The following is a 21089-nucleotide window of genomic DNA, read 5'->3' as shown; positions in this document are numbered from 1 at the left end:
GTTTTAGTGTAAGGATTTCTTACAGATATGTTCGTGTGTTGCGTATGGGGGGCGCAGACATGCTTATATACCTTCTGAGCCCCATATCCACTCCCTGTCATCTCCTGACACGTGGCTCTGCTATCCCATCTGTCAGCATAAACCATGCCATTCATCACCTGCTCTCAACTGCCTGTCAGCATAGCCGGAGCTCGGCAGCCGAGCTGCCCTACCTCGGTCGTACCATGCTTCATACCTTAAGCGCCTAACCGGATAAAGAAATGAAGGACCGGGCTAGGCGGCATCTCGGCAAAGCCTAGCCCGGGCTCCTCCTTTGGTCGGCCTTCTCGCCGGTCAATCAACTACCTCGGCTGACCGCGCCTTTCCGAGCGCCGGTCTCTCGGTCTGTCTGGTTTCGACCATCCTCGGACCGAGCATCCTGGTTTGACCGGTCACTTCCTGGCCGAGCAGCTTCTGCACGGTCCGGGGCAGCACACACTCAGTCCAAACTCTGCCCGGCCCAAGTTCTGGTAGCCCATCTCCGGGTGAACAGTCGATCATCTCGGCCCAATGCTCTGCTGGGCCCTCAACTTGCTCGGTCTATACCTCGGCCCAACACCGGATCATAAATCACCCTCTCAATAATGTAAATATTTAGTGTTATATTTTTGTATATATGCACTATTTTGTAATTAGATAATTAAATTCACATAAAAATTGAAAAAAATTTGTGTAAAACTAGAGATTAGTGAAGAAAGATTTTAAAAAAGATAAATTCATAGTATTTGGTTTGATTTGTTTTTTCATACTTTTGTTTTAAATATTTTGGTTTCATGTCTTTTTTTATGTTTGACACTATTTTTTAGTAACTCTTTTATTTTGTCTTTAGATTCACTTAATTTAATACTTTTTATTTTTTAATTTTACTTTTAGATTTAGATTCATGTAATTTAAATACACTTAGAAAATAATTTGTTTTGTATTCTTCTTGGAAAAAAAAATTAATAATAAATAATAATAATATACATAATAAAAAAAAATCAGTGCATTTTGAATTTATAAAAAAATTTACCAATATTTTACTTTTTAATTCTATTTACATTATTACATATAGATTTTCTTGTAAAAGTATAATTTAAATATAAAATATAAATAATTTCTAGTATTTTTAATCACCAAAACTGAGAAAATATAAAAAAAAACAAAAATTTAAAAAGTAAAACCAACAAAAGTGGTTATTATTTAGAATTTTGTTATCATATATTAGTTATTAAAGTAATCATGTAAAATATTACAGTTTATAAAATATAATTTAAATAAAAAGAAAGCATATGAAGATAATTTGCGAATTTTTGAGATGCAGCACAAATCTCTGTTTTAAAAAACAATGCCCTTTCCTCTGTCTAGGTTCGAACGAATGCATACAACTTTAAAATTCAACCAAAATTATTCACAATGATTTGATCCATGATGCATAATTATAAATATTATGTATATCAGTATAGAAACAGACACGAAAAAAAAAATTAATTATTTTTTGTTATTTAATCATTATCAATGTAAAAAAATAAAGAGACCGACTTTTTTTTTTTTTTTACATATAAGAAAGAAGACTGTTTATTGATATTTATATAAAACACTTTGAAACAAATATATCATTTTTAAGTGTTCAACTTCAAAAATAAAGATATGATTTATATAAGACTCTTGCATTACTTTTAAAATATATAGTATATTTGAAAGGATAAAATTGAAATTAAAAAAAAAAAAAAAAAAAGAAGGAAAAAAAGACAAATTCTTTACACTTTTATAATAGTAATAAAGATATTACCTGCAATAAACACTCTAATATCCTAATAGTGCAATATATATAAGTTGCACCTCTACACTTGAAAGAGCATTCTGATATAATGGTACACTAATTCAAAACAATCATTTAAGCAATTTTTATATTCTGAATAATATTTTGTAATTATATTGGGCATGGAAACAAATTTTTAAAAGTCAGTTCTAAATTGAACTGAACCATAATTTATTGATTCAGTCTAATTTGATTCCAAAGTCGTCATGAATTGATTTAGTTCATGAAACCGTAAATAGTGTTATATCTTTGGTTTACTTTATCTCGTGATCTCTCTCTGGCAACAATTAGGAATTCACAGGGTTGATCTCTCTTCGACGACCATTAGGAATTCAGTGGGGTGGCGGCAACGACTACGGTAGCGTGGGAGAAATTGGGCAGGGGGGTTGCAACATGAAGAGAAAGAAAAGAGGGAGTGGGGAGGGGATCGAAAAAGGAGGGGCTGGCAATGGGTTGCAGTGGTAGAAGGTGGTCGCTAATGGAAGAGAGGGCCAGCAGGGGGAAGGGAGCTATAGGAGGGTCGCAGGAGGTACAGGTGGAAGCTACCGCAGGAATGTTGAATGGGTTGGGAATTATGGTGGGGTCGAAATGAAAGGAAGGCGAGGAGTAAATCTGGTGGTGGGAATTCAAAGAGGTGGGAGTCCTGAAAAGAAAGGGTGGAGACATTTGCCAGCACGCTTTTCAGAGTTCATCAAATTAGTAACATGACTGAGATTACTAAACCCAGTAACATGACTCAGATTACTCAGCCAATCTCCCTACCTTCTTCACATATTTGCAAATGAATAATAAATCAAATACATCAACAACAATAAATGCAGACAAAAAAATTGTTCCTATCAACAATCAATACCCCCTTACACATCCAAGCCATCTGATAATATCAAATGGTCAGGATCCTCAGGCACTGCAATCAGATGTTGGGGCGGTCAAGTTCATACAAGCACTATGAAAACTAGCCCCCCTTTTTCCACATCTTGACAAGAAAGAGAATTCTCTCCTCTGCTCTATTATGGGCACGGGTGAGGGTATTTACAGTTGCGCTACGCGTACAAAAACCATTCAGACAAGACACAAGAGGGTGGGACCCACAAGACGCACCTTATGTCTTGTCTGTGAACCATTCTGTGAATGGTCCTCTGTGCAAATATTTTTACTCAGGTATTTATCCACGCAAATCTGCCGTGGGGTGTACCTTCTTTCCCCTTCCACTTGGAAACACCCAATCTTGGCACATCTTAGCGATGACTTTCCAAGAGATCGGCAAGAGTAATCTTCCCAAAATTGCCAGTGTCAAGCCGATCAAACTTTTTGCATATCAGCATAATGTCTTTTTCTGAAACCTTTCCCATCTCCTTAAGCTTGTATATAACATATTCCGATTTACTGCAAATATTTTGAATAAAACTCAGCAATGCTTCAATTGTATAACTAAACCAAACAAGGGTAAATAAATTAGCATGGGAACCAGCAGAACAGGAACAAGTTTGGACAGAGCGAAAAGATAATAACATGCCGAAAGTTTTATGAGCCAACCACAAACATGGAATGAATAGGTTCACATCTACTTTTCCACCAAGACAATCCGGGAAGTTTGCAGACAGAATTTCTGTACAAAAAAGTCACAACAGAGTGATGTTTTGATGGCAGTTTTACAAAATAACTAGTCATTGTCATAGTTCTTTTGATTTGAAATGAATGAACATCAGTTTGACACATCATACTCTCAAAAGCCTCAATCTTCAACCAAGCATTGGAGAAAAATCAGCTACTACCATCTACAAATATAACTTCCTACATTTCAAGCTAATTTATTTTCCAGCAATTTAATGACTTTCATGACATAAGCCACTCAATAATCACGAGATACAATCTTAAGTAAAAGAAAACATTACTATACACACAAAAACATGTGCACAGAAAAGAAAGAAAAACAGATCCTAGAAACAATACTGAATTGCAAAGTACTGATGCACTCTTCCGTATTAGCATGCAGATCAACCAAAGAACAGGCCGGAACATGTACAAGCAGAGCAGATTAAATACTTGCAGAATGTCAAGAAATACCAAAACAACATTCTCCAAAAGGTTCATAAGGTTTCTGAATATTGCCATTCATAAGGTTTCACGGAAAAAATTATTAATATATCTTATAGAAATGTGATGATTTTTATTTCATCCAACATCTTTCACAGTCCACTCATAATCATTGTCCTCATTGTCATAGCAATAATCTTAAAATAATAATAGCTACAACATATTCAAACAACTCCACTGCAACGCACGTACTACAATTTTTTTTTCAATCTTTAACATGAAGATTGATGTCCTTTGACTTTATAGTAGACTTAATTTTTTCAAGAAAAAAATAACTAAATAAAGGACAAAATTGGATAAAATAGTGGCAGAAGGAGGAAGAAGATTCAAATCTAGTGGGTGTAAAAACTTATTTTATTTTATCGAAGACGAAGAGAAAGGAAAATATCACAATTGAACTACTATCTTAACCATTTAGATGCATTTCAGGGTAAAAATTGTAATCATTCCAACTATTCTTTGGAAAAAAATAAAAAACTAAATAAATAATCAGCAAGCACAAGTTTATAATCCAACAAAAAAATTTAATCCCCAGCAATTATACCCTATAGTAAAGTCTTTTGCATCCAAAAGTACAATGCCTCAAATTCAGTTTTGGAAAAAGTCATAGTAGATTGCATTTATTTGCAACAAAGAATCATGACAACACTGAACAGAACCAAGTCTCAAGATGTTCCCCCTTGGATCTACAACAAGCAGGAAAATAACAGCTACCATCATACATATTTACATGTGGTTTGTAAATTGAGAGGGTTAACCTTGAGGATTAAGATAGAATTGTAGGAAGTCACAAGAATTGGCATGACAAAAGTCTCCATATATATATATGCACGGTGTATATATATGTATGTGCGTGCGTCATTTGAAGTGATAAAATGAACAGTGAAGATCATGCCAACAAGTAGAGAAAGTTCAGAAAATTCAAAAATAATCTTAATGAAATCAGGAAGTTTTAAAGTTATAAACAACTTGAAATGCCAGGGAAACCTTTTATGTATGTATTTTTTTCAACTCAAAATCAATCCCCTGTGCTGTTACAAAGTGTTATGTGTTCTATGTTTTGTTTAATTGATTATTTAGCCTGAAGGCAGGAGGGCTTGCAGAGATGGGAGGGGTTTGCAACAGTGGGTAGTTCACGGTGGTGGAGTTCCCTGCAGTGTCAGTGGCTACAGGTGATGATAGTGGCTGGTGGTGTACAAGATGTGTATTGAGAAACCACGTTTTAGGATTTTGTCCAAAAAGGTAAATTTGATTGTATTCTTAAAAAATGTACTAGGTGTGTAAACTAAGGATTTATGGTATGTGGAAATAGAAGCTCTTAGGTGGTTTCAAAGCTTTTTGTTGTTGGATCAGGGATTATGATATTCAAGCTTCCTGATAATATGGCTCAAATAATTTAAGAAGATAAACAGACTGCATAGATGTACAATAGGTGATTTCAAAGCTTTCTATTGTTGAATCAGGGGTCATGATATTCAAGCTTCCTCATAATATGGCTCAAATAATTTAAGATAAACAGACTGCATAGATGTACAACATATGCTTGCACCTCGCACTTAGGGTATAAAAGACCTTATTGCCTCGGTGTGCCTAGCACCTTTTAAAACACTGGTCAATCCTATGAACTTTCGAAAAAGCATGGAGCCAGAACAGAGTGCAATGAGCACGTTTGAGAAATCTTCAGAAGAAGATCACTTGATCAGAAGCACAAAGAAAATCAAAAGCAATGCCACAATGGAAGAAAAAGAAATGGAAGTGGAAACTGAGATGAAAGAAGCCCAGCCCTGTTGAAGGTCCACCAGTAAAATCGTTTAAAGACCCTCTAGCATTCCCAAAGAACATGGATTACTACTTTGATAATAGGGTGGAAATCTTATTATCAGATGAAGAAGAAGATGAAAAGAGACAGAACCACCACAGAGGAAGGAAAGCATAGGTTTGCAGAACTACCGGAAGTGTCAAGAAAACTTCTGCAGAAGATCAGGAAACCTTGGGAGAATGCATTGATTGTCAAACTATTGGGTAAAAGCATAGGCTATAGAATGCTCTGCTCTAGGCTACAGAATATCTGACGGCTGCAGGGCGAATTCAATGCCATTGATTTGGGGAGTAATTTCTATCTGATCAAATTCTCAGAGCATGAAGATTGTACGAAGGTTTACACCAGAGGACGCTGGGTGATAATGGACCATTATCTTACAGTTCAAAAATGGAACCCAACTTCAAAGCGTCGAAAGCCTTTGAAACCACAACTGCTGTATGGGTCTGTTTTCCAGAGCTTTTGATAAAGTATTATCAAGATAAAGTCCTCTTTGCCACAGCTAAATCCATAGGTAAACCTCTCAAAATTGATATGACAACTGAAATGGCAACTCGAAGAAGGTACATACAAGTTTGTATCGAAATTGATCTCAGGTAACCACTATGCCCGAAGTTTGTATTAGAAGATAAATGTTAACAGTATAAAGTACGAATCTCTTCACTCTTTTTGCTTCTACTGTGGAAAGATTGGTCACAGGAAAGAGGCTTGCAGATTCAAAGCAGCTAGCAAGATGACTCCAGCAGAAAAACAACTAGTTGTTACCAGCGGAGACATCACCACAACTGCTACGTCAGAAACCGACTGTAACCTGCAACAAGGTACATCAGATAAAGAAGAGTTTGGGCCATGGATGTTAGTCACAAAAAGAAATCGCTGGCCAATTCAAATAATGAAAGCCCAAGACACAGTAGTACCCCAGATTAAGCCCAACAAATTCAAATATTTAGAAGAAGGGCAACAAACAAGAGGGAGGAAGAATACGAAATTGGGCCAGGAAAAGGCCCAAAAGGTAAAGCCACAGTTGGCCAAGAACAGTCCACGCCCAAAGAAAGTGTAGGATCCTCAAGAAGGAAACCAATTGCAGAAACAAATAGCACAAACTCATCATACCAAATTAGAGTTGGAAAGAACAATCTACCAGATAAGATACAGAAGGAATCTTCAAAGAAACCAATGGCTGTGAGACACGCCTAAAGCCAACTGACAAGAGACTTTGGTAATTGACATCCAGCAGACGGAAATAATTATGATTGACTGCCCTACCTCTCAACCACAAAGGGAGAGCGAAAGAGAAAACCCAAGAACTCTTTCCACAGCTATCTCATCTACCCCACTTGAAAAAGACAGAGAGCCATCAAATCCAGTTGAAGACAATGAAGGAAGAAGAAGATAAGAAAAATCAATGTGAACGAAGATCTGATGCAGAACAGCCCAATGGGGCTGCTCTTAGAACCAGGGAAAGAAGCAATTCACCTCATCGGCTTCGTATGGTGGATAGAACAAATCTGTCTAAGACTAGAGCCAAAATGGGAGAATACTCAAGATCATCAAGGGATCCGTAGTTTTTAACAGATCTAGGTAACAACCCCCGACCCCCAATACATCTATGGAATGTTTAAGACTTCTGTTCTGGAATCACGGCCGAGCCGGTAACAATACTTTTAAGAGAAACCTGATGGAGATCATACATGCACATAAACCTGAGTTTTGGTTCTTATGGAAACAAAAGTGACTTTTAGTTCAATGGGAAGTTTCTTCAACAGACTAGGTTTTACAGCTTCTTCTATTGTAGATCCAGTGGGAAGGGTTGGAGGAATTTAGTTAATCTGGAACACAAATCAAGCCAATGTGAAGGCCTCGGAAGTAAACTCTCAGGTGATCCATCCTACAGTACATAAGGAAGATTACAAGGAATGGGTTATGGCAGCATTCTATGTTAGTCCAAACCCCACAATCAAGAAAAATCTGTGGGAAAACTTGGAAGAAGTAGCAGATAACATGAAAAGGCCATGGCTTGTGGCTGGTGACTTCAATGACTATGCAAACCAAGGTGAAAGGTGAAGCTTCTCTACCAATCAGACTAACACACGGACTCAAAGATTCATGGAAAGAGTTAACAAATGCAACATGATTGACTTGGGAAGCTGTGACGACCCCAACATGCATATCCTTATTGCCTATTATATTATTATGTGAATTTGCATGTTTATGTGTTTAATTTTGCTTGTATCTGTTTAGAAAAAGAAATTGACAAGTTCAATAGGCTAATTAGAATATTTAGAACCATTTGGAAAGTTTAATTAAAATTTGATTCAGATTAAATTAATTAGGAATAATCATTAGAGTTGAGTAGGATCTATTAGACTTAAGCTAGTTTAATTAGTCTTAAGCTCAATTAATTAATCTAAACTAATCTAACCTATATATATGTGTTGATGGTGAGATTGAACTCATATTCCCTTCATCTATGAGCTGAATTTTAGAGAGAGAGTGAGACCAACTTTAGAAAGAGAGAAGAAGAAGAATTGTGAAGAAAAGGAGGAGAATTGAAGCAAATTGTGTAGGAGATTACCAAATCAAGTTCTAGATGAGTAATTGACCCTTAATTCTTGAAGAAAATCCACCTAATAGCTAAGTTTATGAAGTATTTAGGATCATTTGCATGTTAATTGGAAGGAATAGTCAAGAAGATAAAGAAATTGGCTTAATAGAAACATGCATGCACCATTCCATCATTTTTTAGTTTAAATTTTGAAATCTTAGCTTGCATGTAAGTTATCTTACTTATTTTTCATAAATATCCATGTATCTCTACCCAATTGTCCATGTTTTAACATTTTGGAAGTGATAAGGTTGAATTTCTTGCGTTGTATTATGAAGTTTTGAGTTTGATTTTGAGAATTAACAAAGGTTTTGAGCAAATGGTTTCAAATTGGTTGTGTTTATATGTTTTCTAAAGAGTTTCCATGTTTTTGATCCAACCATGCAAACTTTTGAAACTTGAATTCATATTTTGAAACTCAAATTTTGTTCTGGAAAACCCAAAATTCGACCTCATCGCCCGAGCGATGAAGTCGTTGCTTGAGCGCACTCAGCGAGCATCCAGTATTTTTGCAGAGGCATTGCACATCGCTCGAGCGACCAAGAGTCCGCTCAAGCGAACTCCGCTTTCTTTGCACTTGGCTCGAGCGACCGTCGAGCCTAGATTTCGAGCATCCAGAACTTTTGCATTCCATGTAGACTGCTTGAGCGACCAGATGTGCGCTCGAACAAACACCCTTTTTCAGCAACTTTTGAAAAATACTTTCAAGCACATATTTTCATTCTCATGATCTTTTAAGCATTCTTGGGCATTGTTTACGCATCATTAAGGAAGCATTAAACTAGAAACCAACTTAAGGAATTGAATTGAATCGGAATAGGATTGGATCAATTCACTGTTGAGTGGTATATTTCATTGTATCTTTGTTATGTGTTTTGTGTAGGCTAGTCACCTAGAGCTTAACATCTATATAAACCCACTGTGAGTAATATCTCTATAAAGATATGTTCTAAATTTATTTTGAAATTATTCAATTATATAGCTTATGAAATCTTAATTTGTATTTATGAATGAATGTCCTTTTTTAAAATGTATTTGTGGCATCCTTTAGTGAGGCTTTTGCCTGGGGGACATAACACCATGGCCCATGGATTAATTGAAACATTGAATTACCCGTTGTGGCTCGTTTAACGCATTGTGGTCCCATTGAATTATTACTCTATTGGACTTTACCATGTATAAAGATTTGCAATGGAGATTGTTTTAACAGATGTTTGATATGATTAGATGTATGATTTGTTTTGGAATTGAAAGATGTGTTTTATGAAATGTTGGACTTCATTCATTAACCCCTTTATATTGATGTTACTCACTAGGCTCTAGCCACCCTTCTCTATAAAGATATGTTCTAAATGTATTTTGAAATTATTCAATTATATAGTTTATGAAATCCTTTTTTGTATTTATGAATGAATGTCATTTTTTGAAAATGTATTTGTAGCATCCTTTAGTAAGGCCTTTGTCCGGGAGACATAATACCATGGCCCATGGATTAATTGAAACATTGAATTACCCATAGTGGTCCCATTGAATTGACCTTAATGGTCCCATTGGCTTCTGCATTTGATTTATTATTACTCTATTGGATTTTACTATGTATAAAGATTTGCAATGGAGATTGTTTTAACAAATGTTTGATATGATTAGATATATGATTTGTTTTGAAATTGAAAGATGTGTTCTATGAAATGTTGGACTTCATTCATTAACCCCTTTATATTGATGTTACTCACTAAGCTCTGGCTCATCCCTCTCCCTTATATATATGTAGGTGAGCATGTGGATCGATAGGCTTAGGATTGCTTTGGGAGTCCACCCTCTTTTGTGAAGCCGAACGAGAAGTGCCTCCGTGATGGAGCATGGCTTGGTCTCTAGTGGAGACAAGCTTTTGTCAACCTTCTTGTTTAGACTTTAGTTTTTGCTATTTGAGGAACATGCTTTTGTGTATGAAGTTAAAGTTCAAATTTGTTTTAAATATTACTATGGATGACGAATGAAGTTCAAGCGATTTTTATGAAATTTGTCATGTAAGCACTGCTTAATGGACTTATTTATATTTTGTTATTGTTTCCGCTAAAACCCATTTATAATTATATGATTTGATTGTGTCATCGAGGCTAAAGGTAATCTAGGATTACTAGCCGGTCATAACCTAGACCTCTAGCAGCGGGTTCGGGTCGTGATAGAAGCTTAGGACCTCGACTACCTTGGACCAACAATAGACAAGGCTTGGCGAACACAATGGAGAGACTTGATTAAGCAATGTGTAATGCTGAATGGAGAACCCTTTTTCCAGAAGGAACAGTAACTGCCCAGAACCTACTCAGATGATTCTCCTTTTGTTGTCTACACCCAAGGTATGCATTCTTTGAACCCTATCAGTAGGCCATTCATATTTGAGGCAGCTTGGATGTGTCATCCTGACCTCAATGAAATTATTAAAAATGCATGGATTAGTAAGAATAACTAACTTATTGACTCTAATGTAGAATTTATGGAACAAGTCAAGATTTGGAACACAGAGGTTTTCAGAAATATTTTTAAAAGGAAAAGAAGACTTCTTGCCTGGATTGAGGGGATCCAAAAGGCTCAAGCTATTAAACTTTCACAAAATCTTCTGATCTTTGAGAAAGATTTAGTTAAGCAGTATAAAACTACTTTGTTTCAAGAGGAGGTTCACTGGTACCAGAAGTCTAGAGCTAAACACATCACTCTTGGGGATAGAAATACTAGATATTTTCATATGTCCACAATTACTAAAAGGTCAACATGCTCAAAAATGATGATGGTAATTGGGTATCTGATACTATTGAGCTTAAGAGACTTATCATTGATTATTTTAGAAACCTTTTTAGGCTGGAGATCACTCAATGCATGGGCAATTGGAACAACACTGTTGCTAAATTTACCAAAGAGGAAAATGATGGGATGCAAGTCCCTTTAACCAATCTGGAAATTTAGAAACCTGTCAAAAACATCAAAGCTTCGAAGGCCCCCGGAGAGATGGTATTCAAGTTGTTTTTACTATAATTATTGGGATATCATAGGTCAATCTGCTTGTGATTTTATTAAAGATTGTTTCACCAGAAAAACAATACCTAAGGAGATCAATGAGACTCTTATAGTCCTCATCCCTAAAGTTAATAATCTTCAGAATATCAAACAATTCAGACCCATTAGCCTTTGTAATGTCTCTTAAAAGATTGTTTACTAAACTTAATGTGGGTAGAATCAGACCTTTGTTGGATAGAATTGTTAGTCCTAAACAAAGTAGTTTCATACCTGGCAGGAACACAACTGACGACATCATTATAACCCAAGAAATCCTTCATGCTTTGAGATTCAAAAAAGGTAAAACTGGTGGAATGATACTTAAAATTGACTTGGAGAAAGCATATGATCGTCTATCCTGGAACTTTATTGAACAGACCTTGAATGAATTCAATCTTAACAAGGACTGAATTGAGCTGATTACAAGTTGTGTTTCTAATGGAAATTCCTCGGTGCTTTGGAACAGGGAGGTGATAGAAAGGATTAGTAATGGGAGAGGTTTGAGACAAGGCCACCCCCTATCTCCCTACCTCTTTGTGCTTTGCATGGAAAGACTCGCTAATATGATTAATGTTAAGGTTGACAATGGTGATTGGAAAGGAATCAAAACCTCCAGGAATAGCCCTCCTTTATGCCACATTTTTTTTACTGATGATTTAATTCTTTTTGCCAAAGCCGACCGCGCCAATTGTGAGGTCATTATGAATGTGTTGTGTAAGTTTTGTGCTACGTCTCGTCAGAAAGTCAATCTTCAGAAATCTAAACATTTTGTTTACCCCAACCTTCCGAGAAGAGAAAAACATGGCCCTAAGCTACCAGTGTAGGATCCCTCAGACTAGTGAACTTGGGAAGTACTTAGGAACCCTTCCTGCACAAGAGAGTTGACAAAAACCACTTTCATGAGATCTTAGACAAAATGAAAAGTAGACTTTCTGGGTGCAAAGCTAAGAATCTCTCCGTAGTGGGTAGAATTACTCTTATCCAAACTGTTACAGCTGTGCTATTCCCAACTATTCCATGCAAACTTTGGAAATTCCTAGAAGCCTGTGCAGTGATATTGATAAGATCAATAAAAACTTTCTTTGGGTGATACTGAGAGTAGTAAGAAAATGCATTTAGTCAATTGGGGTATAGTTTGCATTAGCAAGAGGGATGGTGGTTTGGGATTAAAAAAAGCTAGGGATCAAAATGCTGCTTTGTTGACCAAACTTGGGTGGAAACTCCTTAGTGAGGATGAGAGTCGGTGGTGTAAAGTGCTGAGGACCAATACTCATGTAGCAATAGCATCTAGAATTGGCCTAGCACTAAAAGACCTTCTCACACTTGTAGGAGTATTATGAAAAACAGAGATATCTTAAGAAGGGGTGTTAAATGGAATATTGGTAATGGAAATAAGGTCTCTTTGTGGAAAGATTGGTGGTGTGGGGAAAAACCACTTGCCAGTCCCTATAGCAGCCATCAGATTGATAATCTTGACACTGAAAGAAAATTTTGGATGAGGAAGGAAATTGGGATATGAGCTATATAGTGAATATCATCATAAAGAAGAGATCCTCAGATTACATAGGCCTAGATATGTCGCGTATAATGATACACCTCATTGGAATGGGTCTAACAATTGTAACTTTTCTACCTCTTCTGCCTACAAATTAATTTCTGACCATGAGGATGATGGGGTAGATTGGAATTGGATCTGGAAAATTAAAGCTCTACAAAAGCTCAAGAGTTTCTTGTGGTTGATCATGCAAGGCAGACTTTTGACAAATCATATGTGACTTGTGAGAAACATATCTAACTGGACCTTTATCCAAGATGTGATATGTTGAGGGAAGATATGAGCCACTTAATCAGGAGGTGTGTCAAAACCAAAGAGGTTTGGGTTACTTTAAAAAATTCTAGATGGTGAGAGGAAGGAATTGGAGAGCCTCTACTTAAATGGATGACTGTTAACTTGGAAAGCATAAGTGTGCATTATAACAAACCTTTGAAACTTATTTTCATAGTAACTTTGTGACAAATTTGGAGGGACATAAACAGAGTGTTTTTGATAATCAACAAAACCCCAATCAACTTAGTCTCACAAGTATTCAGGAGTATACTAATGAGACACAAGAAGCATTCCAATTCCCTCTATTTCCCAACCTTAACCACCCAAAACTAATTAGTTGGTGTTTTCCCAATGCAAGTATGTTAAAACTCAAACACAGATGGCTGCTCAAAAGGAAATCCAAGACGAGCAGGATATGGAGGTCTGCTGAGAGATGAAATTGGGCAACGGGATATGGAGGTCTGCTGAGAGATGAAATTGGGCAATGGATCTAGGGATATTATGGGAAGCTAGACAATTGTGAAAGCTTGGAAGTAAAAATCTGGGCAATTTATAGGGGGCTTACGATCATATTACAGAAAGGCATTATGGGGATAGAGATAGAGATAGACTCAGAATTCTCAATGAACCTAATCCGAGATGGGTTGGGACAGAATTCCCCTTACAAAGCACTGATAGAGGATATACCAAATTCCTGTTGAAGAGGTGTAAAAGAACCATTGGACACACCTCGAGGGAAAGAAACAAATGTTCTCACAAATTATGAAATCTGTGAGTTAACCAAAATGAACATGTGATTTTGGAAGTCCCCCTGGTGGAGGTTAGAGCATTGGGTCATAGCTGATATAACTGGAATGAGTTATAAGAGGGAACAGCCCTCTATTGTTTATTCGTTAGTTTTGAACTCTGGTCTTTAATTTCCCTTGAATCGAAAAGAAAAATATCAACCAACGCAAAGCAGATCCAACCAGTGCATTAAACAGGCAGGTTCATGATGTCCTTCAGGAATAAGGTAATTGCCAAAACCAACAGGAATAAGGTACTGGCAATGGACAATAGAAAGGCTGATAACCTGATGTTTGGCACTTTGCTCTAAACCTCAAAACTTCAGAAGAATTATTGAGGATAACCATGTAAGATTATTTCCATTGGAAAATTCAGAAATGAAAAACATGAGATTGAAATATTGAGGCAATTATTATGGAGACATAAATTGAAGACCAACCTCGTGGAAGCAGGTGTAGGTTGCAGAAAATGCAATCTAAGATGCAGATTGCTCTTATATGTGCAACAGCAATGGAACTCTGTACATGACCTAGTCTAAAACATAGTATGATAGGAACAGCAAATAGCTGAAATGTTTCTAGTTATAAAAGTGATTCACCTCTCAAGAAATATATATATATATATATTAATGAAACAATGGAATTAATCATCTGATACATAGAGCTAAGCATATTCACAGTGAGTTTAACATTTGATGAGTTATAGCCCTGCCTTCACAAAACCTCTATCTCATTTTTCAAATTCTTTAAATTGTTGGAACTAAGGGGGGCTAACATAATATCTTGAAATCACAAAATTAATTAGAAATATTTTAGCAATATATAGATTAAACAAAATAAAGTTACAGAAGACTTATTGACAAAGGTGCGTGTATTCACTGTACTTAAGAGTAGGTTTATGCCCCTCTGAGTACGGTTGCAATAGGTTAATAGCGTCCTACCCTCTTTCAATTGTCGCTTCCCCACAAGCGTGCACTCACAAATGTGGAGGTGTCAAGAACAGCCTATGTAACCAATTTGCCAACCGAGTATAGGTGAGGGAGTCGGAGTGGGAGCGGGAGAAAGAGAGCATCTAATATGAAAATGTGTAAAATAATATAAACATACACACACTAACATATATTTATAAAATGATATAAAAATATGTACATATATATATAAATAATTGGCGTATAGCCAAAGTTGACGCAACAGTTTCCACCCGGCACGAGAAATGATTGGATTTGCATGTACTTAACTTTCAAAAGTGGCTTCCAACTGGTAATAGAATTGACTGTAGAACCATGTCTATGATAAATTAAGTGTATAAAACCAATGAAAAAGTACATGAATTCGTGCTATATCATCTCAATTTGCTCACTAACTTATAGAAATCTGTGAATTTAAGGCGAATTTAGTCAAAAATCGTTAATCCACATTCTCGGAGCAAAAACGCTACCTCTTAGTGGCAAACTCAGTGACTATCGGAACAACTCTACTGATTGTCCTAAACTCGAAAATATATATACATATATATTGATCTTCTAAAAGTATATATATCGAAACCTTTACCAAAGAATGAAGACAAATAACTCTCACAACCAAATTGCCTACCAAAGAACAAGATTGAGAAATTTGGTAAAACTCCTTACATTGTAAACGAATGGAATGATCATTCTTATATAGCCTTTTGAAAGGTGTGAGTTACAAAGCTTTAAAAGAACATTTAAGCATTATTCTTAACAAAATTTCAATAGCCGTAAAGTTTTTACAACAATAGTGAGCTATAATATATTAGTGTAATTCACAAATATTAATTCAGTAAAACAATTTTGTTAGAACTTACTATTACATGAACATAAATTAAATTCAATAATACAATCTAACACATTTATGTTGGTGTCTTTTGGACAGTAAATCGACACTTGAACTAAACAAAACAGCACTCCAAAAATTTGTGAAATATAAAAATTCTATGAACGAAATTCTTTTTGGCGTAACAACTAAAATTGCTTACAGAACATGCTTCTAGAACATGCCTCCACGCCACAAAGGTATTTTAAGACTAAAACTATATCCTCTTACCACATCCTAGCATTGCTGAAAGATTACCAAAGTCAACTTGTTAGGACTAAGAGCCTTATTTTAAAAGTTTAAACATCTCCACATGTTAGAATTTTTGTCCATTAAAATTTGTGGAGAATGATAATGTCACTCAATAGTAAGGGACATTAGCATCCAATGACATTTTGAGTCTAGACGGTCATAAAGAACAAATCAAGGCCCCATACATAATTATATTATTTAGGTAATTGATAAATGTACTCTATTTTGTTCTAGAAACTAATTAGCTTAGGCCACTAATTGTTTGATTAACTTATGTGGCCAAGTTTAACTCAAACTAATCTTGCTTAACCTCTAAAAAAGAGAATTTACTAAGTAATTTTAGCTTAACAATATTAGTTTATTTTAAGAACTTCATTTAAAGTTTTCCAAATCACTTAAGTATTCAATTCTCAAACCCAAAAAGATGAATTTAAACTCCCTTTGATTTTCTTCCTATTTCTCCCTTTGATATTGAAATGAAATTTTTATAGGACTCACTAGAAAGAGAAAAAAAAAAAAATTAAACGAGAGAGAGAGAGGGGAAAGACTAAAGTAAATTAACTATTGGTTGTTAAATTAACATCTAATTCCTAGAGAATGTTTTTTGCCTTTCTTTGCCCTAATGTATAATATAAAACTAAATTTTTTTTATTATTGTATCCTAGCCATACACATATCTTTTTTTCTTTTTTTTTTAATTTGTTGTATAACCATATCCGTATCGTTTCGTACTATGAAGCACGGGCACCTCTCCGAGGACCGCGTATCAGTGTCGGACACGCATCGGACAAGTGGTGGACGCGTGTCCGACATGCTGAAGAGAGTGTCCCTTTGTTTTTGATTTTTTCGCAGGCAAACATGTAAGAGACACGTTTGGATGCGTTCGGGACACCACGGGGTCAGAAATATAATTTCTGAAACTTCAAGTTGGGGTCAATTTGTAAAAACAAAAATTAAAAATCAATTTTTGACCCAGTTTCAAATAGAGAGAAGAGAAGAGACTGAGAGAAGGGCTCGTCGGTGATCGCTGGTGGCTTGTCGCTGGTGGGCCGTGGCTGGTCAGTGCTCGCTGCTCGCTAGTCGTTGCTTTTCCTGTTATCGAAGGTATGTTGCTTGATTCTCTTATTCTTCTTTCGATCTTCTTCTTCTTCTTCTTCTTCTCTCTCAGTCACTCTCTCTCTTTCTTCTGTTTTGTCCTCTCTTCTTTTGACTTTTCGTTTTTTTTTCTTTTTCTTTTATGCTGATTCTAACCCTTCTCTCTCTGTCTTCTATTTTATTTTTTAATTTTCTTCTTCATATTTTTTTTTTTTTTTTTTTTGGGCTTTTCCTTTAATGTCTTATTTATTCATATATATAAATATATTGCTGATTAGTTTATAAGAACAATTTCTTTTTGTTATTTTTAATGATATACGTTTATTAATTTTATAATTTTATGACATATAATAAATAAATTTAATTATATATATTAAACGTGTCCTCAGCGTGTCGTGTCCCCTATTTTTTAAAAATTTACGTGTCCACGTGTCCGTATCCATGTCTGTGCTTTATGAGTTTTGTATCCATATTCGTGCTTCATAGTTAATAAGCATTAAAAGAAGACAAACATGATTGAAAAGAATCATGCGAGCATTGTCCAGTAACAGGGAACTAGAAAAGGAGATGGTTGTAACTAAGTAGACAAAAAGGATTTTTTTATGATGGAATTTTGTCGTCAAAATGATAAACCAAGAACGGTTCGAGGTCAACTTTCTTTTAATTTTAAGTTTTATAACTTCTATTTGATTTTTATGTGAATGTTCTTATGGATGGGCTGTGTGAGTAGTGCAAAGACATACCTTAGCTGAGACTTCAAATTATTAAGACAGTAGTTACACTATCAATATTGTGCTCAAATAATGAACAGGATAAAGGATGGTGTTGTTTGGTTTCGACTCCCTATCAAGCTAAAATTTTCATAAAAATTATATAGGCTTTGATATGGAAATCAGTTTAATTAAAATCCAACACCATCAAGACTCTTGAAAAAGTCGTTCATTCAGACTCCTAATCAGTGCTGAGATTAAAACACACTAAACAAACATTACTATTTCTACTAAATCTATCTTGAATAGGAGAGCCTAGTGAGAGAAAAGAAAAGAAAACAGGCATGTTTTGATACATTCCACTTATCAACAAAATCAAAGATAATTAGCATACACTACCACTCAGAAATTGAATTAAGGTCACAAATTCCCGTAAAGCCATATCAGCAATTTCTCACACCAATATTTACTACTGAATGGAGTTGAACATATTAATAAATAGGCTATTACTATCTTTCATGCATCTCAGGCTCAGTCCTTAGAGTTAGGATTTAAAGTAAACAATCCAAAATAGATAACAAGAAACAATGTATTTACCTCACACAACCATTATTGTCAATGTCAGCAGCAAGGAACTGGGCAACTGTCATATCCTGACCAAGCACCCATTTGGCCATCCTCCTATGCCGCTTATCGACTCTAGCCTCAGCCAAGTACAGAAAAGCCCGAGCAACAGCAAGTGTCGACACAAGCAACCAAATTGATGCAAAAATCCGGCCAGGCATTGACGTGAATGCCCTGTCACCATAACCAACCGTTGTAACTGACATAACTGATAGATAAAATGAATCCAACCATTCAAGCTTCTCCACATAATGCATACCAGCTGCTCCAATTCCAATACAAAGAACCACAACGCCCAATGCCAATCCAACCTTCATTCGAATCCTCATCCTCCCCTTCTTCACATCAATTATATAAGATCCCGGATTGTCCCGTTCTCCTCTACCTTTCACATTTCTCAAAAGATAATTCTCTTGCAAATCAAGCACATAACTAACCATCCCAGAAAGCAAAATATCAATAAATCCAAACCCAACCAACACAAACATTATGGAAAACAACTTTGTGGCAGCGCTATTAGGGGTTATATCACCGTACCCAATTGTGCACATTGTCACAATACAAAAATACAAAGCATCAACAACTGGGTTTGTCTCATCGGCCCTAAAATCGTGGCGATTAGACCAATATATGATCACACCAAACGTCAAATACATAATCAAAAGAAGAAAAGCCTGACGAATAATGGAAGAAGAAGAACCGAATTGAGGTGGTTTAGCTATAGAGGAACAGTGAAGATCATTGATGGCAGCCATGGCAGGGGCAGTTTTGGACCTATGGAGATTGCTCTTGTTCCATGGATAATTGGGATCATTCAACCAAGACTGTTGGTTTAATGGGTCTGCTGAATTGATAGTTGGGTCTGTGGAGGAAGAACAGCAAGGAGGGATGGAGGAGAATTTGGGGGAGTTGAGGGTTAGGGTTGTTAAGGCATCAACAAGACTTGTTGTTGTTGAAGATTGGTCAATTGAGGAGGAGGAGGAGGAGGGTGGAGAGGATGGGCCAAAGATGAGGCGGTCCTTGAGTTCTGATGGGGTCAGAGGCACAGGAATGGTGATTTCATCGTCTTCAGGGAGGGGACAAAGTGATGGTGGTGGTGATGCTGCTGCTGTTGATGGTTGTAGGCGTCTAGGGCTGATATAGGGAAGAAGTGGGTCTTTCTCCATCATCTATCTATCAATCTGGGTTCGCCGGAAAACTGCTTTTGGAACCGCCGGAATACCCAAAACCAGGCTGGATGGACCGGATTCATACGGCGGGGCGGTTTTATATACCAAATAGATACAGAGATGAATGATGCAACAGACAAACCACAAAATGAAACAGAGTAGAAAGAGAGAGAGAGATTAGAAACCCTTTCCAACCAAAAGACGATCAACAACAACTCATGAATTTGGTATACTTACTGATATGGTGGTAATTTTAAATAACAACGTACATGCATACGATACAAGTTTTACCAAAACAAAACGGTACATTGAGAGAGTGTGAATCTGTGATGAGAGAGAGAGAGAGAACACAAGTACAGAAAGTGGTGGTATATACATACAGTATTCTAGAAAGAGATTTGTGACGATTGGTTGATTCGCCTTCGCCTATTGGGTAGGGGTGATGTTAATTGTATTAATTAGTGTATCAATTAGTATTATAATAATATTATTAATTATATTTGTTATATAAGTTATAAATAATTAAAATTATAACAATATATTACATTATCTGTTAGTATATTAGTATGTATATTAATTAATTCATATAATATTATTCTTAAGACATTAAGTGATATTTTGAAAAATTAGTAAAAATTTATTTTTTTAATTTTTTTTAGTTTATTTTATTTTTTTAACGTGAAAAGTGAGTTTTTAAATTTTTTTAATCTATTTTATTTATTTTAAATAAAAAACGTGAATAGCTATATCACTCATAAAAGTTGACTTTTTAATTTAGGGTTGGTTTGGTAAGTTTTACTTACGCAGTTCCCAGCATAGACAGAGATAAAGAACTTACACACTTCCCAGCATAGACAGAGATACTACCCAAAGGTCACTCTCCCTGTCTCTCCCTCGGAGGAGAAAGATTAAACAACGCGCTTAATGGCACGTGATGACATACACCTACATATAATTATTTAGGTTTGGTTTGGCATAATCTATATAATCTATCCTTTTATCTTTTTATCTTTTTTTCATCACATCACCTTTCTACTTTTCTTTATATCTTTTTGTAAAAAGACAAAAAGTATACTTTTTTAGGACACCAGTGCGTTTGATTTGAATTTTTTGAATTAAGGCCAAGTTTGGCAACCCAAAATAAGTACACTCTTTTTATCTTTTTTCCATCACATCATCTCTCTACTTTTCTGCACATCTTTTCGTAAAAAAACAAAAAGTACACTTATTTAGGTCATCACAAACAACCCCTAAGTATTTTGAAAATTGAGTTTTTTAATTTTTATATTTTTTTGTTTTTAGTAAATATTTTTAAATGTTTTTTATTTTTTTAGATGTACGTTACTTAAATGAATCTAAAAAATAAAAAATTTGTAAAAAA

The 21089-nt window shown here is 35.7% G+C and overlaps 1 protein-coding gene across 2 annotated transcripts; it reads right to left on the bottom strand.

Moving 5' to 3' along the window:
- Nucleotides 1-2581: 2581 nt before the first annotated feature.
- On the bottom strand, nucleotides 2582-20136 carry LOC114272425 (two-pore potassium channel 3). Of its 2 annotated transcripts, none has more exons than XM_028214117.2 (2): nucleotides 18513-20136; nucleotides 2582-3226 (listed from the first exon to the last, which is right to left on the bottom strand). In XM_028214117.2, exons 1-2 carry the CDS (start codon nucleotides 19706-19708, stop codon nucleotides 3079-3081), a joined length of 1344 nt encoding a protein of 447 aa, XP_028069918.2. In that variant the 5' UTR covers nucleotides 19709-20136; the 3' UTR covers nucleotides 2582-3078. The 2 variants fall into 2 exon arrangements, with proteins under 2 accessions (XP_028069918.2, XP_028069919.1); XM_028214118.2 differs by having other exon boundaries at nucleotides 2582-3449; nucleotides 18513-20090.
- Nucleotides 20137-21089: the final 953 nt, after the last annotated feature.

Source organism: Camellia sinensis, chromosome 9 (assembly GCF_055761805.1).
Source record: "Camellia sinensis isolate YWXY chromosome 9, ASM5576180v1, whole genome shotgun sequence".
In the NCBI taxonomy this organism is placed as follows: Eukaryota; Viridiplantae; Streptophyta; class Magnoliopsida; order Ericales; family Theaceae; genus Camellia; species Camellia sinensis.
Note: the sequence above shows the minus strand (reverse complement) of the source record. Positions and strands in the feature narration are given on the sequence as shown.